The sequence below is a fragment of the Aspergillus ruber genome (genome assembly GCF_000600275.1).
Source record: "Aspergillus ruber CBS 135680 unplaced genomic scaffold scaffold00035, whole genome shotgun sequence".
Classification (NCBI taxonomy): domain Eukaryota; kingdom Fungi; phylum Ascomycota; class Eurotiomycetes; order Eurotiales; family Aspergillaceae; genus Aspergillus; species Aspergillus ruber.
The window spans coordinates 1-11,419 of NW_024467331.1; the positions used below are offsets into that span (position 1 = coordinate 1).

The 11,419-nt window shown below is 46.6% G+C and overlaps 3 protein-coding genes across 3 annotated transcripts in view; all 3 read left to right on the forward strand.

Moving 5' to 3' along the window:
• Window positions 1–4,492: 4,492 nt before the first annotated feature.
• On the forward strand, window positions 4,493–5,182 carry EURHEDRAFT_416429 (uncharacterized protein). Its single transcript, XM_040782947.1, has one exon. It carries the CDS (start codon window positions 4,693–4,695, stop codon window positions 4,879–4,881), a length of 189 nt encoding a protein of 62 aa, XP_040635057.1. The 5' UTR covers window positions 4,493–4,692; the 3' UTR covers window positions 4,882–5,182.
• A 2,968-nt stretch (window positions 5,183–8,150) lies between these two features.
• On the forward strand, window positions 8,151–8,757 carry EURHEDRAFT_416436 (uncharacterized protein). Its single transcript, XM_040782948.1, has one exon. It carries the CDS (start codon window positions 8,429–8,431, stop codon window positions 8,660–8,662), a length of 234 nt encoding a protein of 77 aa, XP_040635058.1. The 5' UTR covers window positions 8,151–8,428; the 3' UTR covers window positions 8,663–8,757.
• The window catches only part of EURHEDRAFT_518395 (uncharacterized protein), a gene marked incomplete at both ends in the record, with an annotated part of 3,651 nt that continues 901 nt past the window's right edge, over window positions 8,670–11,419 (forward strand). The window contains 3 exons of the mRNA XM_040786671.1: window positions 8,670–9,086; window positions 9,140–11,143; window positions 11,195–11,384. Coding sequence (XP_040635059.1) covers window positions 8,670–9,086; window positions 9,140–11,143; window positions 11,195–11,384 — 2,611 coding nt within the window. The remainder of the gene's footprint in view (window positions 9,087–9,139; window positions 11,144–11,194; window positions 11,385–11,419) is intronic.

Here is an 11,419-nt window from a genome sequence, read left to right on the forward strand (position 1 = left end):
TGGATGAATTGGGTGCCTATCGGCTAAGGCTAGCTATATGTCTACCGGGCAGAAAGCGAGGGCGGTCAAGCACGTGACCCGATGGGTACTAACAGTCTACCACTGGTGTGACACATGCTTGGTAAATTTGTCGCATCTGTTCTGGGCGTAGATGTCGCAGTCCGGCCAGAGCAATGGTTACCTTGGTGGCATGTTTGATGGCTTGCTGGACATGCTCTTTCCACTGCAACTCATGGTCGAAGATCACACCCAGTAGCTTTGCCGTGGGTGATGGTTTGACAGGTTTCCTGTTTATGACTACTTGCCCTTGTAGTTGCTCGCTTCTTCTCCTGGTGATATGGATAAGCTCGGTCTTCTCAGCTGCGAAGCAGGAGCCAGTCTGTTGCGCCCATGCTTCAATGTGAGGGATATCCTCTGACTGGATTTTGGCTAGGTTCTCTTCGGCTGAGCGGCCTACTCGCCAGCGGAAGTAGTCATCAATGAACGCTGATGCGCCACCACGAAAGGTGACTGGTTGGTCGACCAGGTCGGAGTTGAAGAATGTGAACAGAATGGGTGAGAGGGGTGAGCCCTGCGCCAGACCTGCGTTGACTAGCAGGGCGACCTCAGTACGGAAGTCATCAAATCCTATGCTAGCGTAGCGTTCACTCATAAAGCTTGCAATCCACTTTCTAGCTGTGGCTGGGATTCCCTTTGCTCAGAGGCGGGCGTCAAGGCTGATTTTGTTGACTCCATTGAAGGCCCCTTTCAGATCGAACGCGATGAGTGTCATTACTCCATGTTTATACCAAGCTTGGTCAATCGCGTTGGAGAGGACTAGCAGGGCTTGCTCAGTGGTCCTGCCCGGTCGCCCTCCAAATTGTGTGTCGGGTAGTAAGCCGTGCTTCTCGGCGAGGTACAATAGTCGTCGAGCCATGACTGCCTCAAGAAGTTTACCTAGTGTGTTAAGGAGTGAAATTGGGCGATAGGCCCCAGGGATCGAGTAGTCCGGCTTCCCAGGTTTCCGCAGCACCACGATCTTTGCTCTCCGCCAACATCTTGGGTGGTGTCCTAGTTCAACTAATGCTGTGAAGATTCTGGTGATGAGCTTTCCTATATACCTCCATAGGTGTTTCCACACAAGCGTCGGTAGACCGTCTTCGCCCGGTGCCGTGGAGCTTTTGGCTGCTTTAAGAGATCGCTGAATTTCCAGTTCCGTGATTAGTGGCCAGGGTAGCTCCAACGGGGCCTGGACTGGTGGGTCTTCGAGGGGTTGGTCCATTTTGGGGAAGAAAGTGTCAAGAAACGCTTGTGCTTTGTCCTCATTCTCCACCAGTTCGTTAGAATCAACGCGCAAGGCCGGGACGCAGCCCCAGGTCTCTCGCGGTTTCATATAGGTAGCCGCTTTCCATAGTGTTCCTTCCCCAGCTCCGTCTAGGAACTGTTTCCAGTGTGACTTTTTGACTTTTTCAATTGTACGGGTCCAGGCTCGACGCTTTTGCTGCATCTCTTGGAAGAGGGTCCCTGAGCGTGCGTGATCTCGTCCGTATTCCACACAGCTCTCTTGCCATTTCCGACGTAAGCGGTTGACCTCGGTCTGTTGGCCTTTAAGGTCTGGCGTGAACCAGCGTTTGGAATAGGGGGTTGGGCATCGGTTTGGGGTGTGGTTCTCCACAGCAGATATCGTGATTTCCGTGAGGCGTTTGACTGTTTTGTCTAGAGCTGGTCTCGTTTTGATCTCTTTCCATGGGCCCATCCGCTGGAGCACTTCGGCTCCGATCTTGTCCCACTCTGCTTGTTCATACACTTTCCTCACCTTGGCGATGGGCTTGTGGTAGGGTTTAAGGCTCCATTTTGAATATGTTGCTCGGTGGTCCGACCCGTAGTTTTCGTGGTAAAGGTGACATTTGATGAGCAGGCCCGGTCGGTCCGTTACAGTTAGATCGATAGTCGTGCTTTTTCCTGGGTCGTTAAGGGGCCAGAAGGTAGCTGTACCTCGAGGCAGGCAGGTTTGTAGATTGTGCTCTTGGAAAAAGGTGATGAGTGCACATGCGTCTTCGATAAATCTCGGTTGAATATGGTTGCCGCCCCACATTGGGTGATGGCGGTTGAAATCTCCTGATAGGATAACAGTCGTGGACCGCCGGTCGTCCCGTTGGGCGATTGAAATTGTGTTTTGGATTGCTGTGAGCATGGGTTCTGCTGACCCTTCATCGGGGGCGTATAGCGGGACAGAAGGGAGGTAAACAGAAAACAGGAGAATTTGGGAGTCGGCAGTCCAAATCTTGATGGCAGTAATGTCTGGGTGTTCGCACCGAATCTGCCGGTGCGAGGAGGTTGATAGGTTGCGGTTAACATATATGAGGCTACGAAACCGAACTGCGTCCATGTTGACAGTTGGTCGGTATAGCCACCATGCACTGTGATTAACGTGTGTTTGATAGCTAGTGATCGATGGTTCCTGGATCAAGAGAATATCCAGGTTCTGGCTCTGGTGGTTGTTGATGAGCGCTTCCATCCTTGGCCCTGATTTCATGATGTTCAGCTGTAGTACGTGTAGGTTGGTCTCTAACATTGCGAGGGGTTGAAAGTTGCGGGGGTCAGGCACTGACGATCACCGGTTGGATGCTCACCGCTGCAGTCAAGGCATCGCGGCCGTACGCCGGATGGGCAGTGTTCACAAAGGTGTTGGCCGGCACAGTGGCTGCAGCGTGGTGTCTCCTTGCATGACCATGCCAGGTGTCTGAAATGTTGGCACTGGAAGCATCTCTTTTTCTTGATCTCACGGCGTTCAACGCTGCCGATCTGTCTTTGGCCAACAAGGAGGCTGTTATTGAGGATGTATTCGGCTCCCTCTGCTGAGTCAAACCAGATGCCGAGCAATGCGAATTTCCCTAGCACTTTGTCCTTCCGCTTGAGCCAAGCCAACTCTTCAATTTGAAATCCCTGCTCTGCTAGGTTGTTTTCTTCCATAATCTTCGCGAAAGCTTCCGTATTGGCATTTTCCAAATCAAAGTCTTCTGTCGGGGTACAGTGTACGACGACGCCGAACCTTGGCTTTACCAGCTTCGTGTTGTTTCCTAGTTCGTTCAACCATTCAGTGTTGTTTCGAGCAGCCTCTGCTGACATTTGGTTCTTAAAGCGAATCACATATCCGGTTTTAGTGGTGCCAATCCCGGCAACCTGTGCATCTTGCGTAGCTGGTGCACTCAACAGGGCTGTATGAATGTAGGAGTTTGCAGAGTCGGTGGGGAGGTATCGGCCAAAGGCATTCCCATCATTGGCCTGGTTGTCCTCTGGATCTACGGATGACCGCTGGGTGCTGATCCGGACGCATTTCTGGTCCTTGTCAGGGCGTTGGTAGCTCGGCTGGGGGTTCGCATTGCCCGAGCTGGCTGCTACAGCAGCCCACGATCTAGCCGAGGGCACCAGTGAGGAACTATCAAGTTGTGCACACATGGCTTTGACTTCTTCATGAAGCTCCTGGTTCTGTTTGTGAAGGATGTTTTGGTCGTGTTTGACCTCCTGTAGCTTGGCTTTGGTAGATTCGATGAGTGCGGTTTGGTGGTGGATGATGTCCTTCAGGTCGTCGATAAGCTTCCACACCTCCCTGGTGGTGATCCGGCTGGTGCCCTCTTCAGGAGCATAGCTCTCATTGAGTCGTCCTCTCTTTCTTGTGACTCGCATTGGGATATTGGTCACCCTAGGCTGGAAATCCTCGACCGAGAAATTGGTGGTTTCCTGGGTGTTTGTGGGCGTGGCCTCGGGAGGCCCCGCGGGTGGGTCCGCCATCAGTCCGGGGTTGGTTCCCGCTCGGCACACAACGACGTTTTATATCGCAATAGTATCAACCACAACGCAGTTGCTGGAATTCCCTCCTCGTTCAACTTATACAGATCTTATGGTACCTTATGGTACAGTCCAGTGATACAGACCGTTATGGTACAGTAGTTCCCGAAATCAGCTTGCCCCCGGAAACTCTTGGTTTTCTTTCCCAGACCCTACCATGAAACGCGCTATTCCGTATATAGTTATCGTCTATATCTCATGTATTGTACTTCCTTGTAATATTACACAATTTGCTGTAACAGTTTGGTACATTAGACTTTTGGGATCGGGAGAGATTTTGGGAGTGACGGCTAATGAGACATGATTGGTCCATATATGCTTACTGCCCATGGGCAATCCCGCCGCCCACCCATGAGTGATATGAAGCACTGAGGTCTATCAATGCCACTATAAGATGGAGCATCATTATTTAGATTTAAGTTCCATCAAATTACTAGTCTATGACTTTATGTTAGCCAGATATGGGTGTTTTCACAAAATTGGTATCATGAGAAAGATGATCACTGAAGTCTTCCCAGCTGAGGTTTGACTTTTGTTAGACCTGAACAACCAATGGAGTTCTCACATCTATTGAGATTGGGTGATCAGTCAAGCACTGCCCCACAAAATAGCCGCCAACAGGCTTGGGCTGAAATTGTTTGGTGATTTCATTCTTTGTGGCTGTCTCACAACTCTCATCCATCATTTCAATCATCATGGCAGGAATTAATTGTTTGTCACATATTTTCCGCCGCAACAAACAGCCAAAGCAAAAATTCCCCAATGAAGAGAAAGTCAATCTTGTGCCACTGGACAGCACTGTTAAAAAGCCCCCCACAAAGACGGAATCGACTCAAGCCCCCCAGACCGAACCACAGACTCGACATGTCCATATCTAGGCCTCGAAATGGGACCGCAAGGACCGCAAACCAAACCGGACCAGACCGTTGTGGTCCGGTCTTTGGTGCGACACCTAAGGACCGCAGTGCGGTCCTTGGATTTTTAGGACCGCACCACAGTGGTCCAGTTAAGACCGGCGGTCCTACAAACAGGACAAACATAGAAATTCTGTGATATGCATATTTTATGCAAATCTATCTGTATTTTCAAGTATTTTGCTTACGGATTAGTTGAAATATTAGATGAATACTCATGTAGATATCATATAAGCAAATTTTAGATTAAAATGGGGGTTTTTTTTTTATTCGTTGGTCTGTTAGATTGATAACTATTCATACACAAAATCTTCACGTCTCAAGCGCTTTGGAAGCCGCCCTGATGAGCGCCTCTGAGTACTACTATCACCTTGCAGGTAGCTATTATCAGGTAGAGGAATCTCATCAGCTTCATCTAATCCAAGTAAAGGACCCGACTCATCTGATATAGCTTCAGCCCTTCTCTTCCCAAGTGCACGCTCACTAGGAGGATGAATAACTTGAGATGTGGCTCCAGCAGAAGATAGTTCATCCTCATCATCACTAATTGGGTTAAATTCATCCTGTTTTTTCCAAGCATCTTTTTCCTCCTTTGCTGCTTGTGTTTCTTGAGTAGTAAAGTACTCTTCCATTAGGGAAAGCTGCTTGGATTCCATATTGAACTTTGTTGTACACATAAACAACATCAGCTCTTTGATTGTTTTCGGTTTTAGTGATCCCCGGCGGTAGTGGCAGATGTCCCGAGCAGAATTGAATAACCGCTCAACACCAGAACCACTGGCTGGTGTTGTAAGAACATCTCGGGCAACGCTTGCCAGGATGGGGTATTCATGTTGGTGATCTCTCCAGTACACCCGTGGATTCACAATTTGAGTACCTATAGATGTTAATATCAGGGAAGGAAGATATAGAGGATAAGCTTACCACTTCCAAGATACCGTGAAAGCTCATCATTAGCAGTTGTTTGTGGCTGTAGAGATGCGGCTGATGTCACAAGGATATCTACATCAGAGATACCCTCTGCTGAAGACCGGGCAGCTGATATAGACTGTGTCTCTGAATAGCGCTGCTGGTAAGGTTGAATGTAAGCCTCAAGGGCCTTCCGGTATCGTGGCTGCCAGTTTGGCTCCCAGTCCTTTGTTGAAAAGAATTCTAGCTTGTTCTGTGGCGCTAAGATAGTCCCAATTGCATAGAGACCACCCTCAATCTCATCAGTCTTCCTATAATATTCTGAGAGCTTTACCTCTGCAGCCTTTAATGCTGACAGCATCACCTTCTTCCAGCCAACCTTCTTTTGCGCCAGTTGTGCCCTAGATTTCTCAAGATGAGTGAATAAGGTGTTGTAGATTGCAAAGACACTATGGATAGTGACCTCAGTAGTCTTCGAGAGAGAGGTTGTAAATTTAAAAAAAGGTTGGGTGATTGATAAAAGATAGTCAATTTGTCGCCATTTATCCCTATCTAGCTTTAGATCAGGATGGCCGTATTCAGAGCAGTACTCATCAAAAGTAGACTGAAGTCGTTTGGCCCGCCGAAGCATGAGATATGTTGAATTCCAGCGTGTCTGGACATCTTGTATAGGAACAAGCTTAGGTTCTTGTGTCTGAAGATCCATGAAATTCTCTCGTCGCTGGGGGCTTTTATTGACAAAGACTGCTAGCCGTCGAACCTAAAAAATTATTAGAGATTAGAAATTAGGATTATAGAAGAGATAGATTCATACCTTATTTAGAGTATTCACAATCTCTCTGTTCTCTTGCTGGGCCCCATTCCTTCTCTCAGTCCATTCCATCTCTTCTCTATCATTACATGGGTTTGCTTCCATCTCACCAAGTAGCTCCTTTAAACTTAGTTGGATGACATGTGCGATACATGGCATGCAAATAATTGGTATATAGTTAGGTAGCTCAAGAGATGTAAGGGACTGTTGCAGGCTATCCATCAATGTAGAGTTATTAGACGCATTATCAGTGGTAGCCGTTAATACTCGATCAGTAATGTGATACTTCTCAAGAAGGTCAAACAGAACAGTGCTCAGATAAGACCCAGTATGTGAGCCATGTAGGGGTTCAAAGCCAAGTAATATCTCGCGATAATTCCAATCTTTATCAAGAAAATAGCCTGTTACTGCCATAAAGGCCTGGCGAAAGGGTGAGGTCCAGCAATCCAGTGCAATAGAGAGCTTAGCGCCCTCTGGGAGCTTCTGAATCAGAGTATGTTGACGCTCTTCAACCAATTCTTGAAGATTCCGGCGGACCGTGTACGCAGAAGGGATTTCAGGAAAGGATGGAGCAAGCCGGGCCATTTCAATGAGGGCATGAAATTCTGGATGCTCAACAAGTTGAAAGGGTAGACGTGAGGCTGTTATGAAGGTAATTATCCTCTCCATCCATGCTTGTTGAGTGAAAGATGCTTTTTGAAGAGCTCGGTGTGCCTAATAAGGAGTTTTAGTAAGATAAGTAGAGGTTCAGATGAAAGATAGAGATATCTATACCCCATTATTTATCAGCCTTCGAATATCCTGCGATTGGGGTGCCAATTTCTGACAGTTGATCCCTTGTGAATAGTGTCTGTTCATAGTAGATGTTCCACGGTGGCGGTCAGCAGGATGGGCAAGGATATGGTCACATTTCTTACACATAACCTTAGGGGATCCATCCTGGATAGCAACTACTTGATGGAAATAGTCCCAGGACTCTGCATGGTGTTTACCCTTGAAGATATTCCGTTTCATCTCACTTCCATACTCAGTCTTCAACCACCATGTGACAAAGTCATCATTCACCATCTCTGTCCAAAGGATATAGATCTTCTTCTTTGCAGGACCAACGCGTTCCAGTGTCTCAGGAATAGGAGGCGGAGGCACTGGCTGTGTGAAATTAGTGCTAGAGCTGGGATTTGGCATGTTTGGGCTGTGCAAAGGGTTGAATGACCCATCAGATGGAAGGAAGCAGGGGCTATCCAACAGGTTTTCCTCCAAAAATGATGAGGAATAGTGCTCAGAGAACTGAGAGGCCTGGCTCTGTGACATTGTGATGAATTATGATAGGAAGGGGAGTGTGTAGAAGAGACTTAATAGAGTTTTTTTAACCAGAAGAAATAGTTGGTTGCTAATAGAGTTGCATTCAGAGCAGTTTGGCACAGATTAAGCTGCAAAAGCCGCATTTAGTGACACACTAAACCAACTGCGGTTAAAGTTGGATAGGATTGGAATCAGATTCTCCAAAGTCCAAGCCACCTTGTAATCTGTGACAATAACTAATAACACACAGCATCATCAAGCATTGAATACAATTAATATTCCATTTATATTAATATCATCTATATCAGTCTCATTCCGCTATCAACCATCTCCGAAGCAAAAATAGCCATATATTTATATACATTCCGAAGTTGCACAGCAATTCATATTTACTCCGTAATGTCTACCCATGTATATATATATATATATATACCCAGCAGCCTGTAGTATATGAGATGAACTGGTCTGTAGGCTGCTGAATGCTGATGAAATCCATATCTAACGGCAACCTATAACTGAAAGGCATTGCGTTGTATATTGATCATTAAATCCAACTGTAGTTTGGTAAAAAATTATTGTATAACTCCAAGAAATTGGCAAAATACTATTTACCTCTGTATGATTACAGGAGATTTTGATATACAAACCAAGACAGTATTTAATAATGGTAAAAAATCAGATGAATCAGCAAATTATCCAGCCGAAAAAGGAAAGTCTTGGCAATTTTATGCAATTGCGGTCCCCCGCGGTCAAGACCGCAAGGGACCGCAAGGGACCATGGTCCGGTCCGGTCCTGACATTTCAGGACCGCAAGACCGCGTGGTCCGGTCCTTGGTCGCCGACTATAGGACCGGGACCGCACCATTTCGAGGCCTATCCATATCCTGCCTACTCATGAACAAACAATGACACCCTCTACTGGTAATACCGCCCAAGAGGATTCAGCTTCAAAACAATCAGCCGCCCTGATTGACCCAAAGCTACTCTGGGACAAAGCGTACAACAGCCTCAGAAAAGACAAGCCTGGGTTGGTGGAGGCTTATGAAAAGGTTCTGTCTTGTGAACTTGCAACACCCACTGCTTCCCCAGTATCCAACATCCAGCAAAACCTGATCGAGCAGGAAGATCCAGAGCTGCGACGATCTCAGATGAGACAGCTAGTTGACCAGGGTCTGGCCAAGACTGAGCATGAGGCCAAGTTAAAACAGGGTGCTGGGCATGTGGTGGATGTGGCCCTTGCGGCAAACAACATGATCAGTACTGCACTCAAGGTATGCCCAGAAGCTGCTCTTGCATGGACTGGTGTTACTTTTGCTTTACAGGTGAGTGCTGTCGCTGAGCCTGAATAATAGATTTGATGCTAACATGCTCATAGATGATAGTCAACCCAATTAAAGAAACAGAAACCAACCGTGCTGGCATTGACTATGTTGCTAGAAAGATGGAGTGGTACTGGAACTTGTCTAGTCATCTACTCAAGAGGCGGGACCTGAGTGGGAATTCCTATGCAGGACTGCAACTGGGTCTGCAGGACCAAATTATCCACCTTTACAAGGCACTCCTCTCCTACCAGATGACATGTGTTTGCTCATACTATCGAAACCGGGGCTTTGTCTTCCTGAAAGACCTTGTGCAGCTTCATGATTGGGATGGGCAACTAGATGATGTCAGAGAAGCAGTAACAGCAGTTCTTGAGAACTCAAAGGAGTACAGTGCCCAGCAAATTGTGGATTTCCATGAGGAAGAAACAAGAACTCTCCAAAACATCTTCCATGACCTCCACCATGGCCTTGAGAAGCAGGCAGCGTTGCAGAAAGATCTCCAAGAGAAAAATGAAAACAAAAAGTGTCTGCAAGACCTGCGCCTTACTGATCCTCAGCATGACATGGAACGCATTGAAGGTAGCAAAGGTCGACTATTGCCTGAATCATCTACATGGATTCTGTACCACCCTTCCTTCACGGACTGGAGACATGGTGAGACAACCCAGTTCCTGTGGATGAGAGCAGACCCTGGAAAGGGGAAGACAATGCTTATGATCAGCATCATCGAGGATTTGCAGTCCGACCCTGGATTCACCCCGCTATCTTTCTTTCTCTGTCAGGCAACAGATGCAAGGCTCAACAATGCTACTGCAGTCATCAGAGGCTTGATTTACAAACTGGTCCATCAACAACCCTTTCTCATCTCACACATCCATGATGAGTATGACAGAGCAGGATCAAAATTATTTGAGGGTGGCAATGCATTTGTTGCAGTATCCAAAATCCTTCACAACATGCTGCGTGATCACAGGCTGAATCAAGTGTACTTGGTGGTAGATGCGCTTGATGAATGTCAGTCTGGATTGGAGCAACTCTTGAAGTTTATTTTTGAATCACTGTCAGATCCCAACAGTCAAGTCAGGTGGCTTGTGTCCAGTCGCCATAAACCTGAGATTGAGAAGGAGTTATTCAATAGGAGCAAGACAGAGCTCAATCTTGATAAGGATGTGGAAAATGAAATTTCATATGCTGTCAAAGCTTACATTGATCACCAGATGCAAAATGTTATTGCTCAGTATGAAAAGAAATATAGGGACATTGACCATGAAACCCGCATGCAGCTTCGAAATATTGAAGGCAACATCGCGGAGGATCTCCATAGAAAGGCTGAAAATACCTTTCTCTGGGTGGCCCTTGTTTTTCAGCAGATTCAAGCAAGAGACTGTGATGCTGATGAGGTCCTGGATTTTGTTTACAAAATGCCTGTTGGCTTGCATGAATTGTACAATCAGATGATGGATCGAATCATCCAGCTCAGCCAGCAACAAAATAGGTATGCTTGTTTCTGCAGAGAAGTGCTCTTAATTGCAGTCAATTCCTATCGCCCACTGCAATTATCTGAAATGGTCACACTTGCTGCACTGCCAAAGTTTGCAGATACTCGGAAGATAATACAGCTATGTGGTCTTCTTTCCCTCAAAGAAGAAGAAGCAACCATCTACTTTGTTCACCAGTCAGCAAAAGACTATCTTATTGAGCACGCAAAGCCAGAAATCATATCTCAGATATTCCCTGATGGATGCAGGAAGGGACATCAAAGAATAATGTCACAATCAATTGAATCCATGTCACAAATTTTGAAACGGGATATTCATTCTTTGCAGCACCTTAAAGATGTCCATACACCATCACTTGCACCAATTCGATACGCGTGCGTATATTGGGTTGATCATCTCCATGAAATGGGACCACATAGTGAAATGTTCCTCCATGATACTGGAATGGTTGATGTTTTTCTCAGGGAACATCTTCTTCATTGGTTGGAAGCCCTGAGTCTGATAAAGAGCATGTCAAGCAGCGTGTTTGCAATAGCTAAGCTCACCACCATGGTCAGAGTAGGTTACCACTTCCCACAACCGAGCTATACAGAATGTTAACTTATTCAGAGTGTGTCACAAGGGTCCAGACTTTTTGAGCTGATTCATGATGTCCATCGGTTTATTTTGTTTAACAGAGGTGTCATCGAGAATGCACCATTGCAAGTGTATTATTCTGCACTAATCTTTAGTCCAACTCACAGCTTGACACGATGTCTTTTTCAGGATGAGGGACCAAAGTGGGCCATTGCAAAGTCAGGTATAGCTTCCACATGGGGCGCCTGCCTCCAAACC